The 13986-nt window shown below is 40.3% G+C and overlaps 1 protein-coding gene across 3 annotated transcripts in view; it reads right to left on the reverse strand.

Annotated features, from left to right (window-relative positions):
- The window catches only part of SLC24A2 (solute carrier family 24 member 2), a 109133-nt gene that overhangs the window by 8113 nt on the left and 87034 nt on the right, over positions 1-13986 (reverse strand). For all 3 annotated transcript variants that reach the window (XM_068927413.1, XM_068927414.1, XM_068927412.1), the window contains one exon: positions 1848-1979. In XM_068927413.1, coding sequence (XP_068783514.1) covers positions 1848-1979 — 132 coding nt within the window. The remainder of the gene's footprint in view (positions 1-1847; positions 1980-13986) is intronic.

The following is a 13986-nucleotide window of genomic DNA, read 5'->3' on the forward strand; positions in this document are numbered from 1 at the left end:
AAGCACATGCCGAGATGTGCAATTAGGTTTTGTTCTCTTTAGGAAAGGAAAGGGGGGATGACACACAAGCATAAGTGAGAGTATTTTAGAGACAAACACACTAATGAAGCGTCCCTGAAAAGTTAGACAGCTGGGCACAGAGAGTTTATGCTACCATCTGCTTTCTTTGACAGTAATGCTCAAAGTAAACAGCTTGTCACACTCATACAGCTTGTTACCGCTTCTGTTATTACTACATGTAATTACAAACTGCGTGCAATACGCAATTCACTTTTATTTCTGTATAACAAGCTACTCCTTTCAGTGAATGAAATTTTAAAACTCTGCTGCCCATTGACACATGTGGCCCACACATCTGTGCTTATCTTTTATGTTACGGCATAGTACGTTAATTCTAGGATGTCAGCGCACCAGGTCTGTTGTGAACAATTCTCGTGTTAAGATCCACACACACTACACGGCTGCATGCAAATTCAGGAGACACTGAACTTCCCAAACCATTATTCTGACTGTTCTCATTTATACAGTATTGAATGCTGGATATTTACACACCTTCAAGGGGGAGAAATAAAAAAGATTGTAAATGCTATTAAAGTTAGCATCAGAATTTTTAAATACATAATAATGCACAGACTTATTTCTTAGCAGTACTTGCTCACAGTGGGTCAAATTTTTAAGAAAAATAATGCAGTGATGATTTTGGATAATAAAATGAGGACACAAACACAGGAATTCATGTAGTATGCTCTTTTGTGTTACCAAACAAAAATCTTCACCAGTTTGAAAGCTTAAAGAAAATAGAGCCTAAAGATTGAAAGAGAAAATGTCAGTTTATACCCTCAGAGAAACATTTATCTAAAAACAAATTGCAGAACTTATTTTAGCTTGTTTCTTCCACTGAACTGCAGTTTTCCAGTGTGTGGGATGGGAAATGTGATGAGGAGGAAAAAAAGAAATCAGGGTGTTGATTTATAACCTTATAAGTTTACAGCCTTCTCCTGCTGGAGTGTTAAGTCTTTTTTTGATCCAGAAAGAGATTAAAGCACTACTAAAGAATTCATCCAGCTATTGACTTTTTTTTTTTTTAACTTACCATTAAAACCTTTCCAGTTATTACTGTTTGCATATGCGAACAGAAAAGAGGCACAATTTGACAACTTTTTTGTATTAAGCCATTTGTAAGTGATTTGTATTAAATAAGCCATCTTACATGACTTCAGGCCATGTTTGGACAAAATTAGTACGTGTTCTACGCATGGAAAGACTTCTGGATCTTATCCTAGTATGAAAATTAAAAGATGACAAATAGAAGACAGAGGTCTCCTTTGCTCAATTTTCAGTCAGACCTTCCTGAAACAAAATTGCCCTTTAATGAGAATTGCTGTATAAGGCTAGTAGAGAACATGCATTTAAGAAAAATGCATATCATTATTTTTGAAACACAGAGAAAATCTAGCCTTTGCCTTTCCAGTCTTACCCTATATGGCACTGCAGTTGGGAAGACCTTCTCAACACTTCTTAAGTAATGCTCAGTGGAGATCTAGAAACATAGATGTAAAAGCCCCACAGAAGAAGTTTTGATAGCTTTCTCTTTGTGTGATAAAATAGTAACGAATACAAATGGCAATATTTACAGAGCTATTATCTTCCAATTGCCCACAAGTACCCACTTGAAAATTGATGTTTACTATAAAATTCTGTTGTGGCATCTTCTTCAGAAAAGAAACTGTTAAGAAAATCATTAGTTCTATTTTTGCTTAAATCCACTATGGTCCTTTCTTGCATGCTGGCACTCAGCAATCATCCTGTTTCACATAACACACTGACTTATAACAACAGCTACTTACAGGATTTCTGACATCTGGGAGGGAAACCCACAGTGGAAAAACAATAGGTAAAACAATTAGGTAGGTGAGCTGTTTGCGCAGGGTGTCAGGCCAGACCAGGCTGAGAGGCTTGTCTTCATCGTCTTCTTCATTCTGCAAGAAAAACAGCAGTGAGCAGAAAATTAAAGTGGATGAATGAGGTTAGGGATTCTTTAAGAGGGAATCTTTAGGACTTAACCGCATTTCAATAATTACAGGGTATCCCTCCAGCACTGGCTGCCCAAGGACATCACTGCTTGCGGCCGTGCTGACGGTGATGATGCACGGACCAGCATCGCGCCTTCTGCCTGGAGGGGACCCCCACCCACCCGGTGCCTCAGATGCATTTTCCCACAGACCTTCCTTCACAGACATGGCTAGTCCGATCAAAAACCAATACTGCTCTCGTCTGCATCAAGCCTGGCCATATACGTGTACATTTGTGTATATATATATGTATGTATACATTTATATATGTATATGCCTGTGTACTTTTTCCCATTCATAGGACCATAAGGCAATGGTACGGCATTCACATAAGGCAATTCAGGCTGTCGGCAACCTCAGGAGGTCTCCATTCTCACCCCTGCCCCAAGTTGCTCAGCCGTGGGGGCAGACCAGGTTGCTCGGGGGTTATCCAGTCAGTAAAAAGTTGCTTGAAAACCTCCAAGGACGGAGATGGCAAAACCTCTATGGGCAGCTTCACTGCTGTGCTGTCATGGCGAAATTTTTTCTCATATCTAGCCTGAACCTGTCCTGTTTAGACCTGTCACAATACACAGTCTTCTTACAGCTTGGTGCTACAACTACAGGAAAGACATTCCTCTCCTATCGGTGTAGTTGATCCTCACATTAATCTTTCATCTCTTTTTACGCATATGCTCTTCACCTGTTATGACCATTACAGAGTAGATGCACAGGAATCTTTTCTAGTGACAGAAAGCCTTTTGGCTGCCACATACATCTCTTTCCCTAGCCTGCTTCTGTTGCTCAGCCTGCTGGCAAAATGCAGCCCTTTGAGACTGCCACAGAAAGAAAGTAAAGTGAGCATAATTCAGCCTGTTTTAACATTACGCTTTTTTCCTGGCCTATTTACCTACGGTGCATCACAGCTAGGCAATGTCTCCAAAGCTGCACAGGGGTCTAACTTATATCGGGGAATAAGGCAAAAGAAAAATTGCCCTAAATAGTTCTTTCACATAAATGTGCCTATTTCAAATCCCACTTAGCCTGTGGAAAGATTCCTAAAGAGCTCAGTGAATGCTAAGGAAGCCCCAAAGCCGTACTTGATGCAAATTATGTTCAGTTGAGAGCGTGAAGGGGTATACAACTACTTCTTCAAGTAGTTTTCATCTTTCACCAAGAGATTACAAGTGAGAATTCAGCCCTTCCTGAAGTGAGCAAGCTATTCTTCCCATGGACTTAGAACACAGGCTTCTTGTGAGTTACTGCCCTGTGCTAACATTGCTTACATAAGCCATGTGACAATGCTATAAAAAGCAGTCATTTGAATAGCACCATAAGTTAGTTTTTACAACTCCATAACATTTCATACTTATTGCTAATTTTGACTGAAGATCCAGTCTTAATTATTCAAATATGATAACTAACTGAACTATTAGTTCAAACTCCTGAACTATTTGACTATTCACCTACTGTGAACCGATCATTCCCTAGAGAAGCAAAGCCCGATCCTCAGCCCAGGCTCTTCAGTCATACAGCTGCATGACTTCATCAGTGTACACCAAAGGAATGGAAACAAACTCACTTTTTTCCTCCTGACACATTGACAGGCTGCGGCTACTTTGATGATTATGGGCTAATGTCAACAGAAGGCTATATTTTGTTAATTCTACACTTTGTGAAACTCTCAACTTGTTTCACTGTAAGGTGACAGTACATTGAAGAGGTCATAACATCATTATCATAATATCATTAAAAGGTTTTAGAAGCAGACACAGAGACATAATTCATTGTAATTATAGTGCTTGAAGAAGCTCCTCAGCAGCTTAAGAGGCTAGGCCTTTAGCTTTCAGCTTTTTACCACAGCAGGCAGACGCTTAGTATCCCATTTCCCTAGATTATCAAAGCCTGACCTTTCTAGGGGGCCATGCAGGTGCAGGTGCAGGAGTTTTTGGGTTTACTTCCTTAAATCAAATCTGTTCCTTTTCCATTCTGGCAGATAATGCTGGGGTGGGCAAATCAAACCAAGCTGGATGTTTAGCCTTGAAATATGATGATTGAGGTAAAATTTGAGCACAAAAGGAGCAATTGAAAGGTTGCCTAGGTTACTCTTTATGAGTGGCCTCTGCATAATTCAAGCAGCAGACTCAGCAGGAATAAGCCTCCACAAATGACTGTTTCATAAACAGAACTAAATGACTAAGTATTTTCTGAATTGCCATCTTTAGAAATCAGCCATGAGTAACAACCATTTTTAATCACAACAAAAACTTTATGTATTAGCCTGAGTTTGTACATGAGTCCGCAAAATGTACAGAAATTAATACCTAATTTGGTTCATGCAATACTCTACTGGTATATGCAGTACTTCAACTGTGGGCCTGATTCTGGTCTCATGTCTTTGTCAAACGACACTGGACTATCCTGAACACCCAGGCAACATGAATGTCAGTATACAAGCAGCATAAAAAAAAATGTACGTTTGGAGATTTTGCATGTGCTTCCTGGAGAACCTTGGTCCATCTGTTTAATAACTTTTCACTTTCAAGTCATACTACCTCACCTGTCTCCCCAAGATAACTTCCTCCAAAATAAAAACTCAGGCTCAAGCTCAAAATGCAGTAGGGCAAAACCTTTTTCCTTGCTAGTTTAACTCCAGGATGCATTATAGAAGCTACAGATTGGCTCTTTGTTTCTTATTTCATAAATCAGAATCAACATCTGATTTTCAAGTACTGATCTTCCAAAAATCAGAAGTTCAATACATTTGCAAATTTAGCCTTAGTAGATTTCAGAGTGCTCGGAACTACCCACTGAGGCTGAAGAAATGAAAAAGAAAGAATTTTTACAACTAAACCGTGTAAATGTGACTGTCATGCTCTAGACTAAGTAGCAGTGATTTAAAATTACACAGCACAGCTTATGCACACTGCACACTGCACCGTCTGTGAATTCAGACCTCTGTGATGTACATACTGAATATACATTTTCTCATAGTTTGCAGCAATTAGCACTGAAACTATAGTTTTGATCTTTTTAGTCTGCATGACTTCAATTTTTATCCTATATGATTCTGACTGAACTCAGTACTTGCAATGTTAAATATATTATGCTAAGAAAAAAAAAGATACCGTGACATAAAGGCTGGCGTTCAGTTGCCTACACACATACATGCTGGTGCTATTTTAGATACCTTCTGGTATCTTAGCTGGCCTTCAGATGCTGGATCAGAAGAGCACAGGACTGCCAGCTTATGACCTCTCTGCCATCACTGTGCCAGAATCTCCAGTTCTCTAGGCCAAGTCAGGTGGCACTAGCTGGCTATCTGCAGAGAAGTGAATCCTACCACAAAATTCATTCCCTGGTACAACTCTGCAGCTAACTAGCTTTACAGATTCTGGGGAGAAACATATTGGAAAGCTGCATTAATTGATATTATGAACTCTGCTAATACTCCAGTACCTGCACTGACTTTAATTTGAATTGAAATGTAACGGCTGCCACAAAAAACACAGGTTATGTTATGCTGTACAGACAAACATGCCCTTCTTACATTTTGTAAGTCCATTCTGATGACTCTGTATGAAAAGATAGTCCAGAATATGCTAATGAAAATACAACTGTACAGTTTATTTATATCACAAATAGTGTTAATTCTAAGGGTTCTAGATAGCCATTAAAACATATTAACACTGTTCCTTGCAAAAATGACTGGCATAAGCATCACTTCCTCTAAACCAGCATGATCATCAGGAGGCCTTTTCCAAGCCAAGTTTGTGTGTTGTACTTTGGTAAATACTAGGTGATTTTGGGGAGGTAGGAGAGGATAAAACTACTGTAAAATCTCTGTGGTAAGCTTGACTGGACTATGAACATTAGAACAGCCATACTGACTCCAACTAAAGGCTCATTTAGCCTGGTATTCACTTTCTGATGGGTGGACATGGCTACTCAGGGAAGAAGTATTGGATTTTTCATCTTCCAGTAGTTAAAGGTTTAGAAGAAGCTGCATTAGGTCATCATATATAAAGTCATTGATGTCTTTCCACAAAATCCTTATCAGATGTCATAATTCTTTCCACTCTCTGTTGTGTCCTCCTTTGTTCTCACTTGTGCTTGGGACTGTCTTTGCAGTGCTGAACATAATGTGCATACTCTTGCTTGGATGCACTGGACATGCTGCCATAGAGTAAATAAACCAATAATGATAACCAAATGAATTCTCTAATAGGCAAATGATCCATTCGCATATTCTACCAGGGTTAGTGGGGTACATCTGTAAATAATAAAAACAATAGCTGTAACTATCTATTTTGAAAAAAATGAGATTAAAAATGTAGTTTGGCTATGTATGCCCTTTTACGTGTCTGTAACTAGTATACTTTTAAAATTTTCTTTTAAACTAATCTGTCGGTTTAACCGGTTTAATTTAAACCAATCTATTCCTAATCCTATTCTTGCTACTTCAGTTCTTCTTGCATGCAACCCATGACAAACAATGACAAAGGTAACAAATATCCCTTACCTAACATCTTTCATGACTTCTTCACCCAAGAATGTGTATCTAATACTTCTCTGTAATCCCATGGAAGACATCTCACATTGTTTTGCTCATGATTAATCTGGCCACTTTTCCCTATCTCCCAAGAAAATCTCTCCAAAGACAGGGAGTGACTGTGTGTTTCATATTATATAAACAACAGCAACATACGGTGACATTTCATCAGTAACCCTTTTGTTTACAAACAACAGATTATAGCATACTCCATCTGCCAAAGTCACAATGTAGTCACTGCTTTTGGCAAACATCAGAAGATAACTGCCTCCTTAGATACTTAACTCAAAATACATTATCATAGTAAAAACAGCCGTTTATCCAACACAACAGCAAACAACTGTATTTTTATGCTTTTTACCTGACAGTAGGAAAACATGGAAAACAACTCCAACGAACCACTTCAAATCTACCTGCAATACTGAATATGCCAGTATTTACCAACTGGTCCATATCGTAAAACAGCTATAGGATAAGAATTACAAATAGTACATTTTTTAGGCTTATTCTGCTAGCCCAAATGCGGTAACAGATAAATGAGAAGTGAACTAGAAAATGTTATGCTTGTACATACCTCCTGTATTCTGACTTCTGATGTGGTTAGTCGGCATCAGGTCTCCCCTAGAAAGGGAAACTGCCGGCAGGGACTATTTGCAGTTCAGTTTGCTCATACTGAAGCACAGATACTGCATGCGCTATAAAAATGTTACATATTTATGTTATATATATATAGTGCTGCAAAAGGCTGCTGAACTCTTTTTTTTTGGAAGTGAAGAGCTCTGTACAGGCCAACTTTTCACAATGAGTGAATCAAGAAAAAATTACCATGTCTCAAAATGTTACCTGTCTCAAATGTAAGTATTGTTGTTCAGTATTGAGATTGATTTTTTTTTTTTAGAGTAGCAAATCTTGTATTAATTTATTTCACTAGAAAGGCAGAGGACAGACGCAATTAGAGTGCTACTGTGAACTCTGGAAAAGCTTCGAGCCTCTGCTGCAAACTTCTGTGTGACTTGGATTGCTCACTTATCTTCTGCTACATCTCATTTGGAAAAATACACAAAAGAAGGTGAGACACTAAGCTACAGCAGTTGCAAGCAATATCTAAGTTGCTAAAATGGAAAAGAATGTCTTTCCTTGTGAATGCTGGGGTAAAATTCAGCTGTGGAGTAATATTCAATCCCTGAGCTCTTAGAAAGCATTCTGCTAATATGGTAGCTCTCCTCAATGCAGCTAATTTGTGTCAATCCTCTCTGCCCTGTGAACGGGCAGAAAAAAGCTATCTTTTGAGTGGAGCCTGTGGGAATGAGCAAGGCACAGGTCAGCATGTGCTCCAGCTTCTGTTACTGCTCTCTGTTTCTTCCAGGGCTCTTGTGCAAATACCTGCAAGACCAGGGTCCTGAGCCTATACGCAGCTTTTTCTGCCCATGTTACACTCAGCACGCTTTGGAGAATTCAAAAAGAAATACTTACAATTCAAAATTACAGTCAGCCCATCACTGGAAGTAACAGGTATGGCAGTAAAGAGATACAGGTGACCAGTTTACTTTTCAAGTAAGTCAAAATGGCACACAGCAGAAAAAAACGTAGAAAAGGCAACTAGAAAAGGCCTTGGAAAAATAAATATTCATCCCTTTTGACAGCAGTGCAATCTCATTAAGTTGTAAAGAGCTATATTGGAAAACAAGATGCAGGCATGTATTTTAGGCTGCGTGTGGCAACTGAAAAGAGTTTTAGGCATCGGAAAACTTATTTTTAACGATCAAACAAACACCAAACATGCTGGAATATATCACTGCCTTGCAATAAAGGCTGCTGTCAACTCCTCTCCCCCATGCTACAAAGTAGAAATGTTTAATATAGTCCAAGAATCACAGCCTGTGACAGAGAACACAATGCTACTTAGGCTCAAATCATGTTAATTTGCTGCAAGAGGAATGAGTACTCCTGGGCAAGGGGGAACCGTGTCAGCCAGAGGCTCTGCCCTGAAATGCACTGCACGCCTGCTGCTCTTTGGTGGGGAAAGCAAAATTCACTTTACCACATAGTTGCTTAGGTAGGTAATTTAGAGCCAATGAAATCATGAAAGCATTAGTGGCATTTTCTTATTATATCTAAGTTGTCTTTTAGCTTCATGAGAAAGTTCTCTCTGACATGGCTGGCATGTAAACATTTTCCAGTGGAGTTTCCATGGAAACAGGCAAAAATGTGTGCATGTGTACATATGCGTGTGTGTGTGTGTGTGTGTAGGAGGGAGGAGAAGGTGTTATCTTCAGACTGGAAGCTATTTTTAGGAAAGCCACAGGTTAGAAAGATTATGACTAAATACAATCAAATGTCTGTTAAGAGGCTGGCAGTAGGGCGAAAGGCAACTGGACTTCTGAAAATGATCACTTCTTTTTGGGGCAGCCTATAAAACATTTAATGAGATAGTGCCACTGTCCTTTTAGTCTTCTTTCATTTTGTCATACATGCTCCGTACCAGTCTATAAAGTATTGTATTATAGAGTTTTCTCCTTTGTGGCAACCTGCTAAAGGTTAAAAGGAAGAATTCAATTAGAAGAACAGAATCCCAAAGGAAGATGGAATATCTGGCGGGAGGGAAGGCAAATTGTGGCTGCAAATGGAGCAGGGATATTTTACAGACTGTGGGGGGGGGGGGGAAGTGGTCTTGTTCCCAGCTGGAGCGGTTAGAGGCCGGAAGGAGACAGCAGCACTCTGTCCTTTCCAGTAGCTGATTCAGATTTTATCAAAGCATGAGGGAGAGCTGCTGCTGATTTCAGTGGGAGGGGGACTATACTAATATACTTGTCTTGGACAAGTGACTAGATTGCAGAGGGCATTTTCTGGATTGTCGTTTTAAAATCCTACAAGCAGCAGCAGAACAGAATTTATCCTGTTGAGCACAGGGTTGGCCCAGCAAGAAGTGCCGGACCAGCGAAGGAAGCAAAGTGAAATTCATTCTGGTGCATGAACCCTTATGAAAGTTGTCAATTGACAGCATCCTTGACTCTGTCTTGAGGTCTTAGACAGCAATAAAAGGACAAAAGGAGGAGGAATAAGACTCCAGAAAAACATCGAGGTGAACTAAAAACAAAGCCCTAAACAAAGGAAAGGGATAGAGAACACTAACTCACGACATTTGAAGTGATGTACTTTTTTAAAGAGAAGTTTAATTTACAAATATACAAAAATTAAAATAAAACGCAAAAGCTATTTTCCCCCTTTCTTCCGGTTTTACCCTGAGACCTTCCCTTCATAAGGGGCCTTTGTTCAATGTCATACTTTTAAAGATGAAGGTTTATGTAAGTAAGATGGATTTATTTGCATACTCTTTTTGTTATTGAGCCATATATAATTTTTAACGTACTCAATTTCTGACAATTACGAATTATTATTAAGATGCTTGTTTGTAGGGATTTAGACTGAGGCACCATAATCTGTGCCAGTGAAAAGTAAGAAACAATGCAAGTAGCACAGAATCACAGAAAGGTTGAGCTTGGAAGGGACCTCTGGAGATCGTCTAGTCCAACCCACCTGCTCAGTCTGGGGCACCTACAGCCTGGTTGCTCAGGATAGTGTCCAAATGGTTTTCGAATATGTCCACAGATGGAGAGTCCAGACCCTCTCTGGGCAATCTGTTCCAGTGCTCAGTCATCCTCATAGTGAAAAATATTTTTTACATTTAAATGCAATTTCCTGTGTTTCAGTTTGTGCCCGTTACCTCTCATCCTGTGCCTAGCGTCTTTATGCTCTTCCATCAGATGTTTAAACGCATTGATAAGATTCCCCCCTTTTCTTCTCTAGGCTGAACAGTCCCAGCTCTTGCAGCCTCTCCTTGTGTTAGAGATGCTCCAGTCCTTTCAGGATCTTCATGGCTCTTTGCGGGACTCACTCCAGCAGCTCCCTGTCTCTCTTGTACTGCAGAGCCCAGAACCAGACCGAGCACTGCAGGTGTCTCTCACTGGCAGAGGGGAGGGATCACCTCCCTCAACCTGCTGGCAACACTCTGCCTAATGCAGTCCAGGACACTGTTGGTCATCTTTGCCACAATGGCACACTGCTGGATCATGTTCAGCTTGTGGTCCACCAGGACCCCCAGGGCCTGCTCCGCAGAGCTGCTCTCTAGCTGACTGGCTCCCAGCCTGTCCTGGTGCATGGGGTTATTCCTCCCTAGGTGCAGGACTCTGCACTTCCCTTTGCTGAACTTCATGAGGCTCCTGTCTGCCCATTTCTCCAGCCTGTTGAGGTCCCTCTGAATACCAGCACAGCCCTCTGGTGTATCAGCTGCTCCTCCAGGTTTTGTATCATCTGCAAAGTTGCTGAAAATGCATTCAGTCCCATCATCCAGGTCATCATGAAGATTTTAAATAGTATTGGTGCCAGATCTGACCCCTGGGGGACCCCACCAATGACTGGTCTCCAGCTAGACTTCATGCTGCTGATCGCATCCCTCTGAGACTGGCAGTTGAGCCAGTTTTCAGGCCACTGCACCAGCCACTTACCTAGCCTGCACTTTATCGGCTTGTCTATGAGGACGTTATGGAGACAGTGTCAAAAGCCGAGATAAACAACCCCACAGCTCTCCCTTCATCCACCAAGCCAGTCATCTCATGGCAGAAGGCTGTCAGGTTGGTATGACTGTGCTTCTTTTGCAAGAGGGAAAAATATAAAGATCACAGTGAAGTCTGACAGTGGAGGAGAAAGAATTAGATTCCTATGCACATTTTGTAGATCCGCAATGCAAACACGTTTTAGGAACACAGGATGATTTGCTGTGGGAGCTATATCCCAGCCACAGTTTTCAGGAGAATCTTTCCCAAAGGCAAATTTGAAGCTTGATTCCTCAATTGGGACAGTGCATCTAATCTTTTCAGTTCTAACTTAACATCAGTGGGACATGCAGGTACTAAGGGTAAACTGTCTAAAGGTATTCAGGAGTCTTATCTCCCACGCGGAAAGAAATACATTAGCTTAAGTAGCACTTATGGATCACAGAACATGCCTTTGGACATGTACACGTGCAAAACTGGAGAGAAGTGATTTTTATACTACATTTCTAAATTCTGACACTACAGCACTTCTTTTTGCATCAGGGTGCAGAAAAATTGCCAGGAATTCAATCCACAAAGCAGAAGCAAATGATGTTCAATGTCAAATGCTGAATACTTGATCATAAGAGGACCAAAATTCCAGAATTTGTTGGTCAGGACTAAATTGCAATGAACCAGTTCTTGTGGAGGGTAGAAGAGGAGAAACTTTTGTCAAGGACTAGCTGGCATATGACCTTTTGCCTTCATTATTACTTCCCAGAACAAAGCTGCACCTTAGAGCTGGTAACATTGTCTTTGAAAATATGATATTTCCTAGGTATATGAAGTGTCCAGACAAAGTCTGGAGAACGTAGAAAGAAGGCTCAGGAGCACAACGACCGATTTCCCTTCCTCTAATTCTAACTGTCTTCAAAGACAACGCCATGTGAATGCTGTATGTCTGATTCTGCTGTTGCTTACACTTTCATAACTCAGGAGTAATCCTACTAGTGCCCATGCAGTCAATATGCAAAGTAGAAAGCAATTGGAGAGTGATGCTTTTGTCTTTGCTTTTGTCCCTTCTGACCTTTATTCTTGCTCTTTTTATTATCTAAATCTCTTTTCCTCCTTCTCTTTCTGTTCATCATCTCCTACCCTTCTCCGCGTTCTGCTCTGTTTTATTACCTTTGGCTGACTGTCTCAGAAAGTCCAGTACTGGCTTCAGGGTGATGCCTCAGCTGAGGAAAGCATACCAAGAAGCTGTGGAGAAACAACTAGGCAATATACTGAACAAAAGTCACTTTATAGTTGAGAGCAGGAATAGAGCCTCACAGGGAAGTAAGGTCCTAAGTGCTAAACAGATCTATTTATTTTTTAAATAAATAGAATGGATGAGCAGCTAATTTTTATTAGAGCTTGTAAAAATATATATGTGTATTTTTAATTTACAACCATAGATTCCAGCATATCAATAACTGAAACAACCTGAGAGAGGAGCAACTGTCAGTTTATCACTGGAAGAGGACAAAACTAGCAAGGCCACCAGGGAAGGAGCTGGCATGGGCTATCTCAAAATGTTATTGGGCGACTGCTATTTGTTATTGTGACAGCAGACACCTAAAATTCTTTCTTTCAGACTGACAGAGCTGAAACTGCAGAATCACTCCAGTATCAGTTACAGGCCTCTCTGCTCGATCTGCCTTGTCATCCTGATAAGGATAAATAATGCATCCCACCTCTGACGCAGAACAGTATATTTTCAGAATGTCCTGATGCTTGCTGAATTTAACATAAAAGTTCCAAAACCTGCTCTACTGAAAGTTTAAGATGTCTAAAGGAAGTTGGGAGGAGCAGGGGGGAAGACATTGCTGAGTAATTTACTTCTGCAAAATTTTATCTACTTATCCTGCAGTTGTCTGAAATTGAAACCATTGTCTTGGATAATGAGGCTGCTTGACCTTGCAGATTTCTGAACAAACTTAGAAACCGCTCTGCTATGATGCAAAAAGACAGCATATGGACACTGCTGTGAGATATGATTGCGTATGATTGCATATCCATCATTGTTTTCACTGAACAACCTCAGGGAAAAACATCACAAAGCAAAATCAGTTTCCTTGTTAAGCTTCTTTCCTCTAGGTCTATTTGAGTTTTCATATGTCCCACAGACTAATTTCTGTACACCTTAATAGCTTATACCAAGCTATGCCTCCATGATATCAGTCTTTAGGAACAGAAGTCTGAAAAACACCCTGCTTTGGATTTCTTACTTTTTTTGCTAAACTAAAAAAACAGTCTAAAGACATATTTCACTGCAGTGGTGTAGCCAGACTCTCAGAACAGGGTCTAAATGGATCTTAAAACTGACCTTAACTTGCCTTAAAAAGGTGAGTGTTAAAGTAATGTGCAAGTAGAATGCTGAGAATTTTTATTAGATATTTTATACTCACCTTGTTTACCTAAGAATAATGTTTTGTTAGTCTGACAAAGATCTTCCATGTGGCATGTCAGTCTGGACAACTTAGACCACCAGAAAATGAAATTAAGTGTTCTACTCTGCTCTCCTTTCCTCAGGAGATTCATTATCATTATGTGATTACTCAGGACATGAAAAACTGTCCAGCTCTTTTAGAACCTCGGTCTCGATTCTCCATTCCTATTTCTGAGATCAAAACTGTCTGCAAGCAGTGAAGAACTAAAGATAACTGGCCGTATCTGGTGCACCAGCTGGCAACTGGCCACGATCATCTTGTCATTCCTCCACTTCTGGCTTGGTAAAGCAAACAGAAACTCTTCCCAGAGGCATCCTACTATGCATCACAAATGTTTTTTCCTCAGCCTGGCAGACAGC

Source organism: Struthio camelus, chromosome Z, assembly GCF_040807025.1.
Source record: "Struthio camelus isolate bStrCam1 chromosome Z, bStrCam1.hap1, whole genome shotgun sequence".
NCBI lineage: Eukaryota > Metazoa > Chordata > Aves > Struthioniformes > Struthionidae > Struthio > Struthio camelus.